Genomic DNA, 24,910 nt, shown 5'->3' on the forward strand with positions numbered 1-24,910 from the left:
TTTATTTTCTTTCCATGTCCTCTTGTGTTTCTTTTGTCCCAGTTAAGTAAGTTCTCACTATCGAGTACCTCTGTGCCTTTCATGATTCTGTAGATGGTCAATAGGTCACCTCTCTCTCTTCTTTGCTCCAGTGTCGGTAACTCCAGTTTAGCCAATCTCTCTTCGTATGATAGGTTTGCAAGTGCAGGTGCCATTTTTGTAGCTGCTCTTTGGATTCTTTCTATTTTCTTTATATTTGTGTGTGTGTGTGTGTGTGTGTGTGTAAAATAAGACTTGTGTTGTTTTCCCATATATTTTTGTTTTCTTCTTATTCCTATTTTAGAGAAAACTAATTCAGTCGGACCTTGAATTATCTTGTTTATCTCTTAAATCACTTGTGCAATTCCTTGTTCTTCTCTTTTCAATTTGTAACAGATTAAAAAAAGTAATTTATGAATATTTAGATAATTGAAAATAGCAAACGTTCATTCAAAATTTATCATATTATTTTTTGTTCATAGAACTTTAATGTCGATAATTAGCACGCTTCCACGGGAGTAAACAAACCTTGTTTTATACACTTCAAACAGGGAAGGAATGAAAACACACTAACAATGTCTATAGAAATTGAGTCAGCGGAGTAAGTATGAATATGTTTAGTTTAAGACAGCCTTGTGGATGTGAATGTAAAGGATGCTAAGTTAAGGTCTGTGAAAACCTTTTATTATTATTCAATCAGAAGTTCTAAGGCGTTCTCCCCAATTACCCAATGCCTCCGTACAATTGTAATTTTTAATAAAGATGGAGTTGAATAGTTATATCTTGAAATAAAAACACTAGGGCTTCTGTGTATATCCCTTAGTTCATAAGTATGTATATTCAGCATTACAAGATCTAAGTGAATTGGTTATCTGGTCCCAAGAATGGCAAATACTGGGTATGGGCACAAAAAAAGAAGAAAAAAAACTTGTTATTGTTTATTGGGTAAATCTAGTTTCGACCATGGGAGGAATATAGCAATAGAAAATTAAATATTAATTTTGTCAATTAAAATGTATCAACGTAATATCCAATTTTGTGTGCGGAAATGAAAAACAAAAAAGCTGCTAAAACAGATTTCTTTAGCAAGGAAGCCGTGTACGACGAATGGTATGCCATGTTTGTTATGGTAGATGCCGATGTTGAAGAAATGAAAGGATAAATTCGTCTAAGGTGAACTAAACTAAACTAACCTAACCTAACCTGTGTTTACTTAGTTTACTTACTTACTTAGTTTACTTAGTGAAGTTCTGAGGTCGATCCTCACAGCCGTAGTGGACTACTGCTGCTGCCAGTCCTGTTGTCCTTCCTTGCGAGGGTCAGTTGGTCTGGTAGTGTGTTTTGAGAGAACCTACTTATGGCAGTGTAGCCTGGCACTGGAGGCTCGTCTGGCACCTTCCGCAGGAACCTGTCCAGTGCATGTTTGAAGCTGTCCACCGAGCATTTAGTTTTCTCTCTCACCTCCTTTGGGAGGGCGTTGAAGATTTTTGGACCCTCATGGCCTAGGCTGGTTGCCAGTAGGGTCTTAATCCTCACCGGGGCTCTTGATGGGAGAGTTTGTCTCTCACATTTACGCCCATGCCTTATACTGTGGTATGGCTTGATTGTAGAGGGCGTGGGGTCCGGAACAAGTCCCTCAAGGATTTTCCATGTGTAAATGGCCCTGTATCTTTCTCTCCTCCTCTGTTGAGAGTATAGGCCTAGTGCTCCCAGGCGATCCCAATAGTTGAGATCTTGCATCCCTTTGATACACCTGGTGTAGTTCCGTTGGACAGCTTCAAGCATCTGGATGTCTCCGCGTTTGTGTGGTGACCAGAGTTGGCTACAATAGTCCAGTATCGGTTGGATAAGCGACTTCCAGAGGGTAAGCATCACTTGAACCTCTCTTGAGGAGAAGGTCCTTAGGACCCAGCTGGCCATCCCTCTTGCTCTATTTACTGAGTGCATGATGTGGTGTTGGAAAGTGGCATCATCACTTAAGTGAATGCCCAGGCTTTTCACATGGGCTTTTGGTGTGATTTTCATACCTCTCTCCGTGTGCAGCTCAGTGTCGTCTTTAATGCCTTGATTTGTGCCATATCTCAAGACCTTGAACTTCTCATCGTTGAATTGCATGTTGCTGTTGTTGGCCCATGCATAAACTGAGTTGAGATCGTCTTGTAGATGTTGCACATCCCCACTTTCTCGCACAGCATGGCTGATGTGGGTGTCATCGGCAAAAGACAGGAGGGTTGAGTCCACCCTACTATTTATGTCATTCATATGGACAAGGAATAGGAGGGGGCCAAGCACAGATCCTTGTGGTACTCCGCTTATTACCTTGGATTCGGTTGACTTCACACCATCGACTGCGACTGCTTGTGTACGGTCTGTCAGAAAGTTGAAGAGCCAGACTCCTAGCTTCCCCGAGATTCCTAGATCCCTTGCCTTATGGAGGAGGACACCATGGTCCACCTTGTCGAAGGCTTTAGCAAAATCTAGGAATACTACGTCAACATTTCTCCCCTCCGACAGGTTCCGTAGTAGCCAGTCATAGTGTGCCAGTAGGTTTGAAAGGCATGATCGACCTTTCCTGAAGCCATGTTGATTCTCTTTGATGAGGTTATTCACCTCAAGGTAAGTGAACAGCTTGTCCCTTACACATTTCTCAATTACTTTGACAATATGTGATGTAAGGGCGACAGGTCGATAATTTTTTGGCAAGGTCCGGTCTCCTCCTTTATATATTGGGCTTATGATGGCTTGTTTGAGCAGTGCCGGGATCTCTCCTTTGTCAAAGGAGGCTAGCCACAACATATGTATTGGAGCTGCCAAGACCTCGCAGCATTTTAGGAGTAGGATTGCTGGTACACCGTCTGGTCCTGCTGCCGAGTTACTCCTAAGCTCCTTTATCGCCTTTTTGATGTCCTGTTCAGTCACTCGAATGTTGGTAAGCTGGTTCAGGTTCTTGGGCGTCTGGTTGAAGAAGGTTGTGGGATCAAGGATTTCCTTCTGTGTCTTAGGTATGCTGAACACACTGTTATATTGGTGTGCCAGTATCTGGCAGGTTTCCTTTGGGGCATCTGTTATAGTGCCTTGTTCTGTCACTAGGGGCCCAATCTGTGACTTGGTTTTGAGGAACTTCTTACAGTAGCTGTAGAAGAATTTCGGGTTGTGCCTTATGTTTTCTATAGCTTGGGGTTCCTCTGTTCTTCTCTGCTCCTCGTGTGAGTGTTTAATTTTCTGCTCTATGTCCTCTATTTTTGAGGAGATTATGAGCCTTTGGGTCTCATTGGTATTGTTAACGAGTTTTAGGTTGAGGTTGGCACGTTTTCGCATAAGGATTTTTCTGTCTCGCGGGATGGAGTATCTGCGATCCTTTTTGTTGCTTTTCCTTGGCACATAAGCAGTGCACATCTCCAGCAGAATCCTCAATAGTGTGTTGGGATCAGATCCCTGCAGTTCCAGTTTCCAGTCTATCTTCCTGAGGTCTTGTTGTAATTGATCCCAGTCTACCTTTTGACTGAAGAAGTTGAAGCTGGCGAAAGGTGTCATGTTCGGAGGAGTCATGGAATCCTGCGGTGTCTTACTTTTGATATAAGTTGTGTTGATGTAAACTATATTGTGGTCAGAGAAGATTGTTTTCTCTGACCTGCAATTGCTGACCGACTCTTGATTATTGGTAAAAAAGAGGTCCAATATGTTGTTCCTTCTAGTCGGCTCCATTATGTGCTGGTTTAGGAACAGTTTATCGGCGATCTCTAGAAGGAGTTTTGCTTGGGCTTGATCTTCTAGAGTGCCCCCACTGGATCTACCATCAGGCCAGCATATATAGGGGAAGTTAAAATCACCACAGATGATGACATCTGTCATGGCATGTAGGGTGGTCTCTAGCACTTCGTTCAGTTTTTCCAAAGCTTTTGAGAAGCTTTCGAGATTGCACTGAGGTGGGCGGTAGCAGTTTACAATTATTAGATTTATGTTGGTGATGTGTAAGACTAGGAGTTCTATCACCCCGTTTGAGTGGGATAATAGTGTCTTGGTGTGGGCAGCTAGATCGTGCCTGAGGTAGACCATTACACCACCATGGCTTCGTCCCTCTCTATCAGCTCTATATAGGGTGTAGTTGGTTATTCCTATCTCAGAGTCTTTCACGTTGGTAGCCAGGTGAGTCTCCGTGAGGGCAATAAACATTGGGTCCTCTTCTAGCGTTAGTTCCTTCAGGAAGGAGACTTTGCTTTTGTTGCTTTTTGGGTAGAGGCCCTGTATGTTACCCATTAGTATGGACTCTAGTTGGTGTGAACAACGGGTGCCCAGGGGAATGCCGGATGGGCCTGGAATGGTGGCCAGTTCCTGTGACTCCCTTGCATCAGGGATACTATTAAGCCCTGGGTCTCTACAGCTTTGGTTAGCGTATTCATGGTGGTCTGTAGAGCTGTCGCTAACTCTAAAAAAGGTGAGTGAGCGTTTGTGCTTGTGTTTGAGGGGGGGCCTGTGGGTGTCCCTGATGCTGCCTTGTGTCTGGTATTTCCTGGGGTGCTCCCAAGGTTGCCAGGTTTTTTGGTGTTGGTGTTTGTTTGTGCGACTTGGGTTTTGGCGTCATTTGGTTTCCACGTCCCTTTGACATGTGTGAATTCGCAAGACTTGACTCAACATGTGCCATGCCTTACAGAGTTCTTGCACATGAGTGGGTGGAACTGAGGGCATTTGTCCCTTCCTAATTTGCAACCACGATCATCCCTAGTACCATGCGTCAAAAGCTTGTGGCATGGCTTGGGGTGTCTGTAGTTGCATTCCTTGCCCGAGTTGCCATGTCTGCATCTTCCCTTTTTATAGTATCTGCAGATAGGGGTGTCCTTGCCTTGGTCCTTGGGCCTAGCCCCGTTCTGGGAGGGATTGTCTGGACTTTGACTAGTAGGTGGGTTTGCCTGAGGGGGTTGGGTGGGGGCAGGGGCTTGTTTCGTCTTGGCATCCGAAACCTTAGCCTTGGGGATTGCCCCGGTAGGGTGGGGTACCTTCGTCGCATTGTTTTGGACAGGGTTATGGGTCTCCCCTGTCTTAGTGGCGACCGCCCCTGTGCTGGTGGCGTCGAGGGCCTTAGCCTCGGGAATTGTCTCGGCGTGGTGAGGCTCTTTAACCGAGTTGGCATGATCAATGTCACTAGTTACTTGCCCTTTCTCTGTAGTCTCGGGCCTAGTCCCAGTGGGGAGGTTAGGGGTTTGATCAGTTGATTTGTGTTGTTGTGTGGTGTGCTGTGGTTGTTGGGATGTTGTGATGTCCTTTAGGATTAGCGAGTCTCCGTTTTCTACGCTTGTATGTGTTGGTGGAAGTGGGAGCAATGTGTTTAATAAATCATTACCTGCAAATTAGAAGTCATCCGGCTCGTCCTCGTTGTCGCCATCGTGAGAGACATTGGCGGGGTTTTCAACCACTCTCTCAGCTTGCGGAGTATACAAATTAATATTTAATTTTCTATTGCTATATTCCTCCCATGGTCGAAACTAAAGATATACAGGTTAGGTTAGTTTAGTTTAGTTTACCTTACCTTAGATGAAATTATCATCCTTTCATTTCTTCGACGTCGGCACCTACCATAACAAACATGGCGTCCTGATCCTATGCTATCGACTTCGTTCATTAGCATATTTAGTTTGTAGCAAGGTATTTTTATTTTCATTTCCGCACACAAAATTGCATATTACGTTGATACATTTTAATTTACAAAATTAATATTTAATTTTCTATTGCTATATTCCTCCCATGGTTGAAACTAAAGATTTACCGTTTATTGCAATGATAGACAATTTCACTAGAAACAAAACACTTTTTAATTTTTTATTTATATAACTTGAAAAATAAGTGAGATTCAATTTATTTATTTTTTTATCCCAAATTTTTGGCTAGACTCAACTTCAACAAAGTGTGAGAATTAAGGGTGGTAATTTTTAAAGATTTTGGTAAAGAAATACATATAAACTCTAAACCACTGGTCCAGTTTTATTGAAATTTGGAATACATGGGTTTTATGGATCAGTAAATCACCTGAGCATGTCAAAAAGAATGTGAGACATCTCCATCATACCAAATTTGCCTTTTCATGGCAACCATTAAGTTTCCAATTTAGATAAGTACGCATGACTCTGTGGGCGATGCCACCCTTGTGGATGTAATGTTTACACTGCCATTTTTTGCCGTTCGTTTGAATGAGTACGCGTCAGTTTGATTGCTTGTAGCGTTTAGTGCATGTGCATGATATATCAAATTGTCTTGCTGTTCTGCAAGTGTATGCCCAGTTCTTTAAAAACAAAAAAATCACTGATTTAAATGTAGAATTGGATATTAGCTGTTGCAAATTAGCTTTTTTGAGTAAAAATCTAAGACACCCATATACAGTGTTACCTCTATTTATGCATGCCCTTATGTACCTGAAATTCTATTTACACATTCAAATTATGGGGAAGATCTTTTTGCTATTTACGTGGAAAATTTCTATTTTATGCAGGCATATTGGTGTCCATTACTGCACGGAAAATCAAATCCCATGCCACCATCTTGCTGACATCACCATTCATGCACTGTGTTGTGTCTCCTCCCGCCATCTTTGTTTGTTGTGTGCATGACTGGGCCTTCTTTCGGTGCCTACCCTTTGGTATTGTACTGTTTGTGCTTTTAAAATGCCTCCAAAACAAGTGAGAAGTCATACTGAAGCTGGTGCCCATAAGAAAACCAGCATCACAATCGGGAAAAAGAGGGAAGTGGTTGCCAAAGCTGCTCAAGGTTTATGTGTGTGTAAGCTGGTGAGAGAGTTTGGTATGCCTGAGTCAACTAATAAGAACCATTCTTTGAAATAAAGATAGAATCCTGTTAGCTAATGTGTCTAAGGGTATAAGGTATATGAGCACACATAAGAGGCCAGCATTGTTGGACGAGATGGAAAAGTTATTGCTTGTGTGGATACAGAAGAAGCAGTATAAGAGTGACAACTTGAGTAAGGAAATGATCTGTTCAAGGGCTCACCAAATGTATGCCGATCTGCAGCGGCAACAGGCTGGTACCAGTGGCCAGCTTATACCACCTTCAGTGCCCTTTACAGCCAGTATGGGGTGGTTTGTGAAGTTTTGGCAATGTACGGGCATTCACAGAGTGACATGGCATGGTGAGGCGGCAAGTGCAGACATGGATGCAGCTGAGGCGTTTGTCAAGGAGTTTGAGGAGCTGGTGCATTGTTAGAGTTACCTGCCACAGTAGGTACTTAATTGTGATGAAATAGGGGTCTTTTGGAAGAGGATGCCCAACAGCACCTACATTACTGCTGAGGAGAAAGCTTTGCCGGGGCATAAGCCTATGAAAGTCAGGCTTACAGTGATGTTGTGTGCTAATGCGAGCGGTGACTGCAAGATCACACCGCTTGTAGTGTATCATTCGGAGATGCCATGAGCATTCAAGAGGGGCAATGTCCTGAAGAGTAGACTTCCAGTGATGTGGCATTCCAACCCGAAGGCGTTGGCAACCTGACAGCTGCACGCCAGGAGTGGCTTAAAGGGGCATGTGGCCCTGAGATCAAGAAGTTTCTGCAGGGGAATGGACTGCCACTGAAGTGCCTCCTGCTGCTGGATAATGCCCAGCACATCCCCTCAACATGCAGGCTTATCTTCCCCAAGACCTGGATTTCATCACAATTAAAGTCCTGCCTCCAAACACCAATTCCATTCTGCAACCGATGGACCAGCAAGTCATTTCTAATTTCAAGAAGCTGTACACACATGCTCTGTTTGAACGCTGCTTCAACGCTACCACTGACACAGACCTAACCCTGTGATAATTTTTTTAATGAAAATTACAAAAAAAAATGATGAAAAATAAGGTATTGCTGATTTAGAGTGTACTTGACTGAAAACAGGTAACGTGAAGCGGTTGGTCATCATCATTTTGTAGAGACCAATGTCCCAACTATCTTAGGAAAACCAGAGCCACAAGAAATGAATAATAAATGTTTCATAAACCATAAAATCTGAAGAAAAAAAATCAGGTAATTATTTTGACTTTGTGATACTGAAGAATCTAATTGCAGTCATTGCAGATGGGGGTTGAATGTTCCTGACACACTGGTCTTTTGCAGTGTAGGCAATGGTTACCCAGAATAACAACAAACAGATTAAAAAACAAAACAAAATGATGATGAACATGAAACTATGATTCCCTAGTGAACACAATTACGACGCATTCCAAATGATACCATCACCATCGAAAACAAACAAAATTAAAACAAAGCTGAATGAAATTCAACATATTAGTCATAAAAAATAATAAAAAAGACGAAATTATTATTTACTCAAGTATAAATGATAAAACATTTATATGACATGAAAAAACCTCAGGTAAAGTGGGGTCTGACAAACCCCACGCTACTCACACCTAAAGTGAAGTGGTTTCTGATGGACCCAAAAGCTCTATAAAGCTTATATAAAGCAAGATTCAGGAATGACCCTATCACCCCCTTAAACTACTCCACTCATCAAGAAGAACATAAGAATAAAGGAGACTGCAAGAGACCATAAGGCCTACACTAGGCAGCTCCAAATCCATCACCACCTGTCGTCCCCATCCATAAAGTTGTCTAATCGTTTTTTAAAACAACTGATAGTTTCAGCGCTTACTACATGGTTGCTGAGTTTATTCCATTCATCGACCACCCTATTAGGAAACCAATTCTTGCCTATTTCCTTCTTAAATCTAAATTTGTCCAGTTTATACCCATTACTGCAAGTCCTGCCCTGTTGTTTTATTATGATGACCTTGTTTGCATCACCCTTGTTATAGCCTTTGATCCACTTGAACACTTCTATTAGATTACCCCGCACTCTGCGTCTTTCCAGAGAGTGTAAGTTTAGGTGCCTAAGCCTCTTTGTAAGGCAAATTTCCAAGTCCATGTATCATTATGGTCATTCTTCTCTGTACTGATTCTAGTGAAGGTATATGGGAGAACATATCTATATGCTGTTCCCATATGGTCACCGAATCTCATTAAAGACATTGACAGACTGGAAAAAGTACAACGGCGAGCCACAAAACTGATTCCAAATATCAAAGATAAATCATACGAAAATCGACTAAACATATGAATCTGTTTTCCCTAAAAAAGCGTAGACTCAGAGGTGACTTGATACAGGTCTTTAAGATTCTAAAGGCAATTGACAACATCAAAAGTGAAAAAATTTTCACATTGAATGAGAATCAGACAAGAAACAATGGTCTCAAACTGTCGGGAAATAAATTGAATTTGGAAGTAGGTAGAAACAACTTTGCCAACCGTGTAGTTAATGAATGGAACAAACTTCCTGCACAGGTAGTGCAATGTAGTTCAGTTCGAAGCTTTAAGAATCATTTAGATAAACACCTAAGCAAGATGCTGTAATGATTATAATTTATTTTATATTTTTTGTTTTGTTATCAGTTGTCTGTTTGATTTTCATTTATTATTAGTTATATGTCAATTTATTATTATTTACTATTTACCTGTTTGTTTATTATTTAACTATACCTATAGATTTATTTATGTATTTTATTTGTTATTTACATTATTATAGTTTTTATTTATTATTTTATTATTATTATGATTTTTTTTTGCATCCGACCTAGATATGGACCAAAAGGTCTCCTGTTGGCATGCTCCGCCTTTGTAATCTTTGTAATCCTTTGTAAAAGTAAAAAACAAAAAAGCATGGAGTCTGACCCCACTTTACCTAAGTCTGGTTAAAACAGTGCTACAGAGCTGAGCTTCATGCTTTTCTTCAAGCTATTAAACTCCCACACCCCACAGTCCAAGTGGATGCCTAATCCATAATAACAGTAACAAGCCTGATGACCTCTAGAATGACAGGTACCACATTACTAAATGCAGGTTAGGCTAGGTTAGATGAATTTATCATACTTCAATTTCTTTGACCTCAGCATCTATCAAGACAAAGATTATATTTCAAACAGTTGTGGCTCCATTTGTTAGTGTATGGCTTTTAGCAAATTTTCCTGTTACAGTGAGTCCTCCTTATATGGTAATTCTTTATCCGGTAAATTCACAGTTAAGGTATTTGGTAATTACTACCCTCGATTCTATTTATGGTAAGAAAAGTTCACAGATACGATATCCGCTTGTGTTTTGTTTACACCATACCATAGCGCCACCACGCCATGTGGCCACCATAACAATCAGTTTCTTCCCATGTTTCCTTTTGAACACAAGTTAAATCCTTATGGTGTGTTTTATGTGACTATTATTATCACAACGCACAGTGACGCACCCATAATGGCCACAGAACATTCTGCAGACACTGCTGGAGTTGAAAAGGCAAAGCGAAAGAGGAGTAGTCTGACATTAGAGGTAAAATTAGATATTTTGAAGAGGAAAGAGCAGGGAGAAGGTACGTCTGCCCAGTCGACAGTCTGGATGGTGTTGAAGAATCGTGAGGCTATAAAAAGCGGGGGAGAATGCAACGCATCTGTAGAGGGTTTTCAGCCTCCTACCTCACCCTCATCTTCGTCTGCCCACTCAGCAAAAGATGAGTAAGGGCTGAGATTCCTAGTGTCCCTTAGCCTCAGGAGGGACATATCTGATAGGATACGTGGCGAGTGAAAGGTAGATAAAAACATTTTCCGTTTATTTCTTTTGCGCAGTACTTAAATTTTCTTATGTGACTGTTTTCATGTCTGTAGGGATGACTTTCGACGTGCTGGAACACATATCCTATTATTACATGTTATAATGGGTTCGGTATACGGTGATTTCAATTTGCGGTAAAGTTTTCAGGAACACATGTACTGTATAATGAGGACTTACTGTATTGATTTCCACCAAGCAAAATGTTTATCATGATATAATTTACAAAATGAGTATTTAATATTCTAATGCTATATTGAGTAGGTGTGTACTTCTGAAAAAATTACCCTTTTTAGTTATTGTTTTCTGCCAAGATTTATGTATTTTAATTTACATAATTGATATTCAATATATTATATTGATATATCACTTATGTTTGCATAAGGTAGCCATTGCCATCGTCAAACTGACAATGACAGGACTGGACAGACAACACAAACTCAAACCTATCACTGCAGCTCTGTTCAGTTGTGTATTTGCTTTTAACAAGGTTTTTTGGGTAAATTTTCGGAAGTGCACACCTACGTGATAAAGCAAAAGAAAATTAGATGTTAATTTTTAACTTATAATACATTCACGTAATATAAATTTTTTTTTTTTTTTTTTTTTTTTTTTTTTTTCTGAAATCAATAACAGAAACGGTTGCTAAATGCAATACACTCACAAACAGCTGCTGGGGCTGCTTGAGATGCCATCTTTATTTTGATGGATGCAGTGGGCGAAGAAATGATAAATTTGTCTATTATAACTTAACCTACCTAACCTAACCTGCAACTAATAATGCAATAACTGTAATTCTATAGGTCATCTGGGATGTTGTTGTCATTGTTAAGGACGTTGACAGCCAATTTTGGTATCTGATCAGATTGTGGGATGTACAGGAGTTGCATAGCTTTAAGAAATGCTTGAAACTCAGATCCATAGCACTGTTTTAAAAATATGTACTGTTCGAGGTACTGATGGAAGTGCTTAGGGCATATTCCAGATCCTATGGCCAAAGCTTCATTTGGTAGTGTACTTGCTTTTAGTAGGACTGGACAGACAACATGGCATCTCAATCCTATGATCATAGCTTTGTTTGGTGGTGTATTTGCTTTGGTATTGTTTTTAGAGGTGCACACCTAGATGATATAGCATTAGAAAATTAAATATTAAATTTGTAAATTATAATACATGAATGTAATAAATATTTTTCTTAGCAGAAATCAGTAACAGAAAACATTGCTAAAAGTTTCAAACAATCAAAATAAGTTGCATCGACTCCTTTAGACACCATCTTTGTTTTGATAGATTTGGAGGTTGAAGATGACAATGATGATGATGACCCTGATGACCTCTAGAATTACAGGTACTGCATTACTAAATGCAGGTTAGGTTAGGCTAGAATAGATGAATGTCGTAGTTTAATTTCTTCTACCTCTGCATCTACCAAAACTAAGATGGTGTCTCAAGCAGTCCAAGCAGCTACGCTTATTTGTACAGGTAGTCGTCGACTTACGACCTGTGCGACTTACGACTGATCGACTTTACGACCACGAGACGGTGCAATAATATCTAACATTTAATAGAGTAATAGAATTGCAATGTTATGCCTGGCAGTGCAGTACATTACTCCGCACGCTGCGAAACGCGAGTACGATAGTTTTCGCAGGCTGCCGGCAGCGTCAGCATCCCAGCCAGCTAAATATTCTTTCATTTTGTTTGTTTGAAGTAAAATGTTTCCTAATTTTGCATTGCATTTTGTATTTTTGTATGTTTTGCAATTAATAAAATATAACAAACTTTTTATGCCTAGGCTAGTTTGTTGTTGATAACAATATGTTCGGTACAGTACTTAAACGAAAAGAATGTGTTTTGTTGAAATAAAAAAAAATCCTAATTTTGCCTTACATTTTGTATTTTTATGTTTTGCAATTAATAAAATGTAACTATTTTTTTATGCCTAGTCTGTTGTCGATGACAAAATGTTCGGCACAGCATTTTGTATTTTTATGTTTTGCAATTAATAAAATGTAACAGTAAACTTTGTTTATGCCTAGTCCGTTGTCGATAACAATATTTTCGGTACAGTACGTAAACAAAAAGAATGTGTTTCGAAATATTTTTTTCCTAATTTTGCTTTTCAATGATTTTAATGTAACCAACAAAAAAGGATTTGTAGGTCAAAGATGACAGGACTTTATTCAGTATGCGTAGGCCTAGGATACGTTTCCTAACGAAAATTATAAAAAGTTAATGAATATTAAACAAAGTATCTCAAAGATAATAAGATTTTATTCAGTATGCATACGTTTCCTAAAGAAAGTCTGATGGTAAAATAATACAAAGGTTAACAAATACAGTATTAAATATCATAGGTCAAAGATGATAGGATTTTATTCAATATGCTTAGGCCTAGGCTACGTTTCCCAAAGAAAATCAGATGAAATTATAAAAAGGTTAAAAATACTATACAACATAGTTCAAAGATGCTAAGATTATTTCAGTATGCTAAATATACAATATATATATATATTATATAAAGGGTAATATATACTATATATATATAGACCGACTTGTGACCAGATCAACTTACGACCTGTCTGTCGGAACCGAACTCGGTCGTAAGTCGACAACAACCTGTATATAGCTTTTAGCAACATTTTCTGTTATTGATTTCTGCCAAGAATAACATATATTATGTTGATGTATTATAATTTACAAAATTATTATTTTTCTATTGTTATATCACATAGGTGTGCTCTTCTAAAGATTTACCTTTGCTTTTAGCAATTTTTTTTTTTTTTTCTGCCAAGGAAAATGAAGATTAGTGATGTATTATACATATATACCAAAGGCTTTTTTCCCCATTACACAGGGGGTAGCCAAAAAGAAAAAGGCATAGAAACCACTCCCACCCATTCCATCTCCTACATATCCCACTCCTCTCCACCCTCCTTCTTCCCTCTCATCTTGGCACCTCCTAGATGATGGGTCATCCCTGCATCCTGTCCACTGCCCTGGGTCAGAAGCAGTGTTGCAGGACACAGCACATCCGGAGCAAGCCTGCTTCATTATGCATACATCACATACATATACCAAAGGCTTTTTCCCCCTACACGGGGGGGGTAGCCAAAAAGAAAAAGGCATAGAAACCACTCCCACCCATTCCACTTCCTATATATTCCACTCCCCTCCACCCTCCTCCCTCCCTCTTATCTTTGCACCTCCTGGATGACGGGTCATCCCTGCATCCTGTCCACTGCCCTGGGTCAGAAGCAGTGTTGCAAGACACCACATCCACAGCAAGGCCGCTTCATAAATTTGGTGACCCCCCCTCTCTGTCCCCCCATGCAGAAAAGGAGAAGACGGGGAGAAATCCCTTTGGGCTGCGTCAAATTTTTTTCTCATACTTCCTCACCCCTCATCCCCCACCCACTCCCCCTCATGCATCACAGCATCATCTATACACAACCCCTCTCCATTCATCCCTATCTTCTGTCCTCTCCTGTCCTTCCTCCACAGACATTCCTCTCTTTTGTAATGCCCCTTTCACCCCATCCATCCATCTCATCCTAGGATGCCTCCTCATATTCACTCCTTCCACCTCTGCCTTCCACACTTCTTTTACTAATCTTTCTTCACTCATTCTTTCCATGTGTCCAAACTATCCTAATACTCTTTCATCAACCCTATCTCCCAGTTCCCTTTCCACCCCAGTTCTCCTCCTCACCTCCTCATTTCTCACACTATCCAGCCAAGTAACCCCTATCATACCTCTCAGACATTTCATCTCAAACACATTCAAACTCCTCTCTTCCTTTCTTATGTTCCATGTTTCTGCCCCGTACAGTGCTGTTGGCACAATCACTCCTACATATAACCTCCTCTTAGCATCCATTCCCAGATGTCTATTTCTCATTACACTTTTTAATCCACCAAGGCATTTACTTGCTTCTCTCAATCTACATTCTACCTCCACCCTCACTCCTCCCTTTCCTGCCACATTTGCACCCAAGTATCTAAAACTATCCACTTCCTCCAATCTTTCACCCATAATGCTCACTTCCAGCCTGCTATCACTCTCTCCCCTTGTACATCTCATCACCTTACTTTTGCCCACATTTATCTTCAGCTTCCTTCTTTCACACACCTTCTCAAACTCTGTCACTAACTTCCTCAATCCCTCCTCTGATCCTGCAACAAGTGCAGTGTCGTCAGGTTCATTATAATGTACAAAATTTATATTTTACTAATGCTATATTGTGTAGGTGTGCACTTTAAAAAAAATACTGTTTTTTGTTATTGATTTCGCCCAAGAAAAACATATATCACTCTGATGTATTTAATTTTCCATATATTTAATTTTGTATTGATATATTGCATAGGCTTGTGGATCTTGATGGTTACCTGCTGCAGCAAGTTTTTAGTTGCAATGAGATAGGTCCTCTTTACCATTCAGAAAATTCATGAGCCTTCAAGAAGTGTGAAGTCCATAAGTGCAGGCAAAGTGTGATGTGGAGGCCCAGCAGCAAGTCTTGGGCAACACCTAACCTTTTTACTGATTGGATCAATGAGGTGTTTGGTTCTTCTGTGAAAAATATTTGCTTGAGATGAATGTGCCACTTCATGTTTTGCTTGACAATGCTCCTGCCCATCCTCCAGGTCTAGAAAATTACCTCTTTGATGAATTTCATTTTATCTATATCCAGCTCCTGCCTCCCAACACCACTCCTTTGTTCCATCCCATGGACCAACAGGTCATCTCAAACTTTAAGAAGCTCAACACTATAGTGCTTTGAGCGTTGTTTTAAGATGACTGAGGGGACCAGTCTCACTCTCAGAGAGTTTTGCAAAGACCATTTCCACATCGTTGCCTTCCTCAAGATGATTGACAAGGCATGGGAAAGGTCACCAAGAGAACCCTTATTTTGTCTTGGAAGAAGCTTTGGCTGGACAGTTGTTGAATGCGACTTTTAGGGGTTTGAGTCCATGCCTATGGAGCCTGTAGTCGATGAAATTGTATCTTTGGCCAAGACCATGGGGCTGGAGGTGGATAACAATGACATTGACCAGCTTGTGGAAGAGCATAGACAGGAGCTGACCACCAAAGAGTTTATGGAGTTGCATTTTGTTTCATAGCAAGAAGTTGTGGAGGAGATTTTATCAGGGGAAGAGGGCGTAAGCAGAGCAACAACTTTCAGTTCAATAAGATGCTAAAGCATGGGAAACTTTTATCATACGTTGAGAAGTATCACCTTAACCCCTTCCATACGGTGCCGCATATGTAGGCGGCATGAGAAGCAAGTGGATGCGCGAGGCTGCCATATCGGCGTCTTGATTATATTTATTGTAGTTGCCCCTGCGTAATGACATACAGACACTCCTCAACTTACGTTTTAGTTACGTTCCGAACGGCCGAACGTAAGGTGTTACTGTACTATACATCCATAAATTCTATTACCGTATCTTATAAAACACCCCTAAATCATTAATTATACACATAACATTGTAAGATAATAACATTAATTTCAAATGAATTAAATTCAAGCAACATAAATTGAGATGGTGGAGGAGGAGGAGGAGGAGGCAAGGCACGTTCAGTCTGTCATTTGTGCCATGTAAACAATGGATGCAGCGTCATGCGTAGGTATCGTTTGAACTAAGGAGAGCGTGCTAAACTAAAAAATTCACTCCATTTTTTTTTTTTTTTTTTTTTTACAATTTTTTTTTTTACAGTCAGTTCAAACGTAAAATCGAAAAAATGTAAAACGAATGAACGTAAGTAGAGGAGCATCTGTACTCTCTGAACTGTCTTCATCACATTTTCTATGGTTATAAAAATTCACGGGTGAAAGAAAGAACGATCGATATAAGCGGTGACTATATTTTATGATGCGAGTATTATTACGACTCATCGTAAGTCTGGCAGCTAATGCTGCTCGCGAGATTTTGGCCCGTACTGAAGAGGTTAATAAGGCAGTGGCTATGCACGCTACAGATTTATTTAAAGCTAGTGAGTCAGTCGAGATAATCATAGCAGCGAGTGAAGAAGAATCTCTTGGTGGAAGATTATCCTCCTTCACCTCAATAATCCTACCCTAGTCTCCATTGCACCAGGAGCTACCTTCTTTTTTCATAAATTGCAGCATTATTTATTTTCATTTTTATTTTATTTTACTAATTAATCTTTTCCAGGTTCTTTTACTATACATTAATTTTTTTTTTTATGTGTTAATAATTTAAAAAACAATTTTAGATATTATTACAAATTGTTTTTGGGTATTTTTTCTTAAGCATGGAACACATTATTGTATTTTACATTGATTCCTATTGGAAAAATTGTTTTGCTTAATGAGTGTTTCGCATTATGAATACATACATGTACCAAGGCTTTTTCCCCCTTACAAGGGAGGTAGCCAAAAAGGAAAAGGCATAAAATCATTCCCACCCATTCCATCCCTGAATACACTCCACACCCCTCCACCCTCCCTCTTATCTTAGCACCTCCTGGATGACAGGTCATCCCTGCACCTTGTCCATTGCCCTGGGTCAGAAGCAGTGTTGCAAGACACAGCACATCCACAGCAAGGCCGCTTCATTAAATCGGCGACCCCCCCTCTCCTGCCCCCCATGCATAAAAAGAGAAGACGGGGAGACATCCCTTCAGGCTGTGTCAAATTTTGCTCACACATACTACCTCACCCCCCATCCCCCCACCCATTCCACCTCATGCATCACAACATCATCCATATACAGCCATTCTCCATTCACCCCTGTCTTCTGTCCTCTCCCGTTCTTCCTCAACAGACCTTCCCCTCTTCCTCAAAGCCCCCTTTACCCCATCCATCCACCTCATCCTAGGATGTCCCCTCATGTTCACTCCCTCCACATCTGCCTTCCATACCTCTTTTACTAGTCTTTCTTCACTCATTCTTTCCATGTGTCCAAACCATCCTAATACTCTTTCATCAACCCTATCTCCCAACTCCCTTTCCACCCCTGTTCTCCTCCTCACCTCCTCATTTCTCACTCTAGCCTAGTAACCCCCATCATACTTCTCAGACACCTCATCTCAAACACATTCAAACTCCTCTCTTCCTCTCTTATGTTCCATGTTTCTGCCCCATACAGTGCTGTTGGCACAATCACTCCTTCATACAGTCTCCTCTTAGCATCCATTCCCAAATGTCTATTCCTCATTACACTCTTCAATCCACCAACGCATTTACTCACTTCTCTCAATCTACATTCTACCTCCACCTTCACTCCACCTTTTCCTGCCACATTTGCACCCAAGTATCTAAAACTATCCAATTCCTCCAGTCGCTCTCTCTTAATGCTCACTTCCAGACCACTGCCATTTTCACCCCTTGTACATCTCATCACCTTACTTTTACCCACATTTATCTTTAGCTTTCTTCTATCACACACTCTCCCAAACTCTGTCACCAACTTCCTCAATCCCTCCTCCGATCCTGCCACAAGTGCAGTGTCGTCCGCTAACAACAGCTGGCTCACCTCCCACTTTTCTCCATTTTCTTTAACCATCTCCAATCCCTGACCCACTACCCTTGCATTTACCTCTCGCACTACCCCATCCATGTATAAGTTGAACAGCCAGGGTGACATGACGCATCCTTGACGAAGTCCCACCTTTACCTCGAACCACTCACTCTCTCCATTTCTAATCCTGACACAAGCTCTACTACACTCATAAAAACTCTTGACAGCTCCTAGAAGCTTTCCTCCTATCCCGTAAATCTGCAAAACCTCCCGCAGTGCCTTTCTGTCTATCCTGTTGTAAGCCTTTTCCAGATCCATAAAAGCCCAAAAAACATCCTTCCCCTTTCCTATAGCTTTCTCACATATCTGTCTTACCAAAAAAATCTGATCTACACAACCTCTACCCATCCTAAATCCACACTGTTCCTCACCAATTACTCCCTCTGTTCCTCTCCTAATCCTCTCAATCAAGATCCTCCCATAAGCCTTCCCAACTACACTTAACAAGCTAATCCTTCTGAAACTACTACATTCGCACTTGTCCCCTTTTCCCTTGTAAAGTTGAACTATGCAGGCACTCCTCCAGTCCTCCGGCACTCTACCCTCTCTCCAGCAAACATTAAATAACCTCACCAGCCAGTCCACCATCACTGTACCTCCTTTTTTTAGACATTCTGCATGGCATCCATCCAGACCAGGTGCCTTACCTGCTTTCATCATCTTTACAACTGCCTTCACTTCATCCTTCCTTATTTCTCCTCCATTTTCCTCACTCATCACGGTCATTTTCTTAGCATTTCCCACTGCAGCTATCTTTCCCTCCCTATCCTCCTTCACATTTAGCAACTCCCTAAAATATTCTGCCCATCTTCCCCTTACTGCCTTCTCTTCCATTATCATCTCTCCATCTGCACCTTTTACCTTTTCTTCTCTACTTGATTTGCCTCCTCTTCCTCTCTTAATTTCTTTCCAAAACATCTTTTTATTACTTTCAATTTTTTTTGTCATACTCTTACCCCATTTCACATCTGCTCTCCTCTTTGCCTCTACCTTTTGCTTTCTCTTTTCTTTGTACCTCTCATATGACTCCCTCGTCCTATTTTGTGACCAATCTGTGAAAGCTCGCTTCTTCTTTTCTACAACCTTCTTTGTTTCCTCATCCCACCATTCACCACCCTTTCTTCTATTTCCTCCTGTCCTTCTTGTTCCACACACCATCTTTGCACACTTTGTGACTCCCCTCCTTGAACCATCCCCATTCCTCCTTCACTCCTAGCTCTGCTCTGTCCTTCACTCCCTCCCACTACTCCTTCAGTTTCTTCTTGTATTCTCTTCCCTCCTTGAACCATCCCCATTCCTCCTTCACTCCTAGCTCTACTCTATCCTTCACTCCCTCCCACTACTCCTTCAGCTTCTTCTTGTATTCTCCTTACTAAGCACCTCCCTACCTTTTGTCCCTTTCCTCTTTCTCCATCTATCCTCCACTTTCAACTTACCTTCCACCAAAAAATGATCTGATATTCCCCTTAGTACATGTACATCCTTAACTCTTCCTATCATAATCCTATTTACCACTACATAGTCCATTAACGCTCCATCCACCACCCTCTCCCATGTGTACTTATGCTTGACTTTCTTCTGAAACACTGTATTTGCTATCATCAACTCTCTAGACACATTTCCACCATCAACTCTCCACTACGATTCTTTTTTGGAACTCCACATTTCCCAACCACTCCATCAATTGGATCATTTCCTACCCTAGCATTAAGGTCTTCCAGTACTATTACATTGACATTTCTCCCTAAATCCTCTATGCACTCATTTAGGTCAATCCAAAAAGCCTCCCTTTCTTCTACACTCTTCTCACTGCCAGGCCCATATGCACTTACAAAAAACCCACATCTCCTTTCCCAGTTTCACCCTCATCCACATTATCCTTGAGGAAACCTCCTTCCACTCCACTACACGTTTACCTATCTCTTCACTTACTAGTATAGCCACCCCTTCCCTCCCTCGCCCTCTCTTCACTCCTGATATCCTCCCACTTACACTCCCAAACTTACACTCGCCCTTCCCTTTCAACTTAGTTTCACTCAAAGCCAACACATCCATCTTTCTTCTCACAAACATACTACCTATTTCTTCCCTTTTACTCTCATCTGTACCACATCCACGCACATTAAAAGACCCAAACCTTAGGGTGCTGGTCCTAAAACTCCTAGACCCTCTTATGCCTTTACTTTTTTTTAGGAATGTCCCCTGTGGGGCCACAAGGAGAAGGATGCCTAATCCCAATACCCGTCCCTTTCTTCTCGCCTCTTACGATCCAAGTGGGAATACTTGGTGGCAGTATTCTTTTTCCCCACCACAGGGAAAGAGTAAGCATTATGAGTAAGGTTAGATAATGAATTATGCTTGTTAAGAGAGGTTTCACTATAATATTATTTTGGAAGTATATACATCATCCAACCTCAAACCTCTGCATCATGTCACTTTGGTAGCAGCCAAAGGAAATAAGATGGTTGGACTTGTGAGAAGTTTTCCAGTGCGGACAGTTGCAAAACATTACACTGCTTACTAGTTAGACCACATCTTGAATATACATTGCATAATTGGTCACCATTTTATAAAAAGGACATGCTTAAGCTGGAAAAAGTACAAAGAAGAATGACCAAACTAATAACTGAACTAAAAGACCTCAGCTATGAAGACAGGTGTGAACAGTTAGGACTTACATCAGTAGAGAAAAGAAGATCTCAACAAGCTTTAACGGAGTGTAGCCAGTGATCATTCGAAAAATTCTGGTACATGAGCGAATTTTAGGTAAACATTTAAAAAGAATCTCTGTGATGATGGCAACACTCGTACAAAGTTATACAACTGTATTTTGTTTCTATTTTTTATACAGCATAAAATAGATAATCCCACTGCATAAAAAACATTCTGTATATTGAAATGTCAACATTTCTAGCTATTTCATGTTTATGGAAATATTTGGCAACTCCTCCTACCAGCATACCACACAAAGACAGTGGACAGGGCACCAGTATTCTTGAAAAGGTCAAAGGAAGGTGACATCACTCCTGGCGCTCTCACTGTATGCAACAATTTTGATTCCTCGCCCTGTATTGTTGCTGTGATCATGGAAAAATGAACAAGAAACAAGAGAGCGAAGTGGTAGAATATAGAGAGGGCCCATGAGTGCCTGAAATAGAAACAAGAAGAAGGAAAAAGAAAGAGGATAAAAGCAGCACGGCTGCATCCAGCACTCCACTAGCATTTACTAGCCACACCCACCTCACCCTTCCTCCACCCACGTCACTCCACTCACCCTCACCTCATACCTCATTAGCAAAGAAGAGGAAATTTAAGATATGCCATACATTGCAACCATCAAACAAATGGTCGCCAAAAAATGGTTGCAAACATTTAAATCCCCTGTCCTGTAAAGTTTATGTCTTTGTCCTTTCAGTTGTACTATCTAAGGTTGTTCTTTATGGATTATTGTCATTTTTATTTCATTTGGAAGAAAACATGAAGCTCTTTATTTTCTATAGTAAAAATAAAAGAAATTTTAATTTAAAAAATTATGAAACTTGAATTTTGCAGAATTTTGAATTATTCAGAGAAACAAATTAATAAAAAAATTAGAGGTATTAGTTTGAAAAAATGTATTTAATAAGATTTGTTCCCCAGACTCTTAAGATTTCATTTCATATCAAGCTGAATGATGTGGAAGGATTTTCCACTAAGTAATCAGAGCTTCACTAGAACTCACTTTATCTTCATTATATATACATGGGAGGAACACAATACCCTGAGGAATTATACACTAATGTAAGGGGTATTTATACCTATATTCATTACACACATATTTGAAAAAAGAATTCACCTATTCTATAAAGTGATGTGACACTCCCTTAATAGAAACCTACAAAATTCTAAATGGATTGAAAAAAATGTTGATTACAAATTCTTTTTTGATTATAGTCATACATGCACATGAACAAATACTCGTAAACTTAAGAAGAAAAAAGGACACTAGAACGTTCGTGAAAGCAAAGTCTTTAGTTGCAAAGTTATCAGTGATTGGAACTACATCCCAGAAGAGGTAATCACTACCCCAACAATTTCCATTTTAAAAGCAGTCATAATAAAAAAGAATAATTGAGATGGACACCAATAGAAAATACAAGAATTGGCTGACAGACTTATTATAGCTGATTAACTCGTTCATGAGTGACCTCCCCACACTCCTTAGAAGACAACAACGCACACAATGTCAGAACTATTAATTGCTATGTAATCAAATGGACTTTACAGGCTGGAAAAGTTAGACAAATGCAAGAAGAATTGAAGGACTCCCTAGTTGCACTCCAGAAATATAATAGACAAATGGAATCATAAAGGAATTACAAGATGGTGTCAAGACTGAAGAAAAGAGATGAGAGTAGCATAAAAAAGCCCAAGTGATATAGAAATAGTGCCACACTAATACAGCACAGACAACAACCCAAAGTTACTTTCCAGATAACTATGTGGAAAGGCCTTAAGACTGTTGCCAGCTAGTGTGGGACTGCAGGTTTCCAGTCAGTGAAACTTGTGACAATAGTTATTATTATTGTTATTAAGTGATGATGATAGTGATATGATTCAGTAATTAGGAAAGTAATGAGTGGTACTCTATATCACAGTTTACCATGACACTAAAACTTTCTTTTGTTTCTTTTTCTTTTAACTTCAGTGTTATCCGCTTGATCCAACAGTACCTGAAAGAAAACAACCTTCAGCGTACTTTAAGGGTTCTGCAGGAGGAAACGTCCATTACGCTTAACACTGTAGATTCTGTTGAGAGTTTTATGGCTGATATCAACCAAGGCCACTGGGACACAGTACTCAAAGCCATACAAACACTCAAGCTACCGGACAAGAAACTCATTGATCTTTATGAACAGGTTTGGTTGTTTACTGTCATTATTTGCTTTGTATTTTAACTTACTGACTATATTTCATTTATGTGCATAACTATTAGAGCTGTGGCCAGATAGTTTTGACTGGCTAAGTATAACTTCCTCTACAATAAAGGGTTAACTTTTGCCATGATAAATAATTTGACTGCAATATAGTATTTGACATAAGAAGGGTGCACCAGAAATGAAGTTGTTATAATAAATTTATACAAAATATATAATTTAGATATTTACTAAGAACTAATTAAGAAATTTAGAGCATTTATGTTAGGGAAATATACTGTATCAAAAACTGTTTATTGATATTTAAGTTAATTCAGGAATGTATATTTTGGCAGGTTGTGTTGGAGCTAATTGAACTGCGAGAATTAGGTGCCGCTAAGTCAGTGTTGCGGAACACAGATCCTCTCATCATGTTGAAACAAACACAGCCAGAAAGGTTAGAAAGGATACACCTTTGATCATTTCTAAAGATGGTCAAGATATGTCTAATTAAAGTCTTGTTTTCCTTCTTATTATGTAAATGCATTGATTATTGCTTGAGTTTCTATGAAAATTAATGGCTGCACAGGGGATGGTTTGGTTACTTCTATAGATCATCTCAATAGGAAATGTTGGACTGATATCTGTTTTGTATTAGTGTGAGTCTGTGTCTGTGTCACAAGTAGTAACAGAATAGAGTAGTCACAAGTTGCCATTATTGTATGTAAAATAGATACTGACTGATAGAATGATGGTGATCTCAAAAAGAATTGGACTGCAATGGCCCACCTTGCCAAATGAACAGCATTCATAAAGTGCCATTCCATCAGTACACTGCACACAAACATCACTGAACAAGTAATGAGTTTCAACAAGAAAGTGCCACTGAACAGAACAGTAATGTTAAGACTCTCCCTTATAAGAGGGAAGGCTGTGTCAAAGTACATACCCACCCTTCACTTATCCCACAACAACCCTAAACTCATTTGTTGTCCCTTCCATCTTGACTCCTTGTGTGAAAGGTCATCCCTGTCCTCTGTCACCTGCTCATTGCTCAGGTTGGGTTAGGCAATGTATAGGGCTTGACAAGGAATTGTAACAGCAATAGACATAAATATAGTTTTTGACACAATTTCTTAACCACTTCAGTACGAGTCAAATTCTCACATGCAGCATAGGTGGCCAAATGTACAATGCAACACACTACTCACTAGGGTTATGCCAATTCCTATTTACCATTAGTTGCAGATGCTGATACTGACGCTGAGTCCTATTCACTCTTATTTGCCGATGCCAATGCAGATTCCACTTTATATAATTACAGTGCAGTAAAAGCTCTCTTATCTGGCGTCACTGGGACCAAAGGCATGCCGGATACTCGAAAATTCCGGATACTTGAAGGGGTTGCTAAAGTAAGTGAAGGGGTACAGAAATATGTCTACAATCACCCCCTTTACTCACTATTAATGTCAGTTAACATACAGTATCACATACCTTCTGCCTAAGTGTAAGCACAACATGTTTCCGTTTATCAACTTTGGGCATGATGAAAGTTTACAGGGGAACACTTGAGGAAGAATGTAGCTGAACTGAGCAGAAACAAACACAAACGTGGTATATGTGAGACTGAACAGCGTGGGCAGTGGGCTGTGGCAGGTGGCGCAAAACTGACCCAGACAGTGGTGCGCTCTGGTGACATTGGGAACAATTAAAGCCTCATGTGGGAAATTTTATCGATTTGTATTGATTAATTTTTTTTTTTTTTTTTCTTCTTATAGATTTTAATGCTCGGAAAAAATATGCCAGATACTTGAAGTTG

At 40.1% G+C, this 24,910-nt stretch overlaps 1 protein-coding gene across 2 annotated transcripts in view; it reads left to right on the forward strand.

Annotated features, from left to right (window-relative positions):
- The first annotated feature begins 462 nt into the window (after positions 1–462).
- The window catches only part of Smu1 (Smu1 spliceosomal factor), a 77,073-nt gene continuing 52,625 nt past the window's right edge, over positions 463–24,910 (forward strand). Inside the window, exons 1-3 of one of the 2 annotated variants that reach the window (XM_076204519.1) lie at positions 463–619; positions 22,884–23,094; positions 23,448–23,548. In XM_076204519.1, coding sequence (XP_076060634.1) covers positions 594–619; positions 22,884–23,094; positions 23,448–23,548 — 338 coding nt within the window. In that variant the 5' untranslated portion in view covers positions 463–593. Of the gene's footprint in view, positions 620–22,485; positions 22,729–22,883; positions 23,095–23,447; positions 23,549–24,910 lie in introns of those variants that run through there. The other variant, XM_076204527.1, reaches the window with a different exon arrangement.

This window comes from Oratosquilla oratoria, chromosome 2 (genome assembly GCF_046742065.1).
Source record: "Oratosquilla oratoria isolate Oo_2021 chromosome 2, ASM4674206v1, whole genome shotgun sequence".
NCBI lineage: Eukaryota > Metazoa > Arthropoda > Malacostraca > Stomatopoda > Squillidae > Oratosquilla > Oratosquilla oratoria.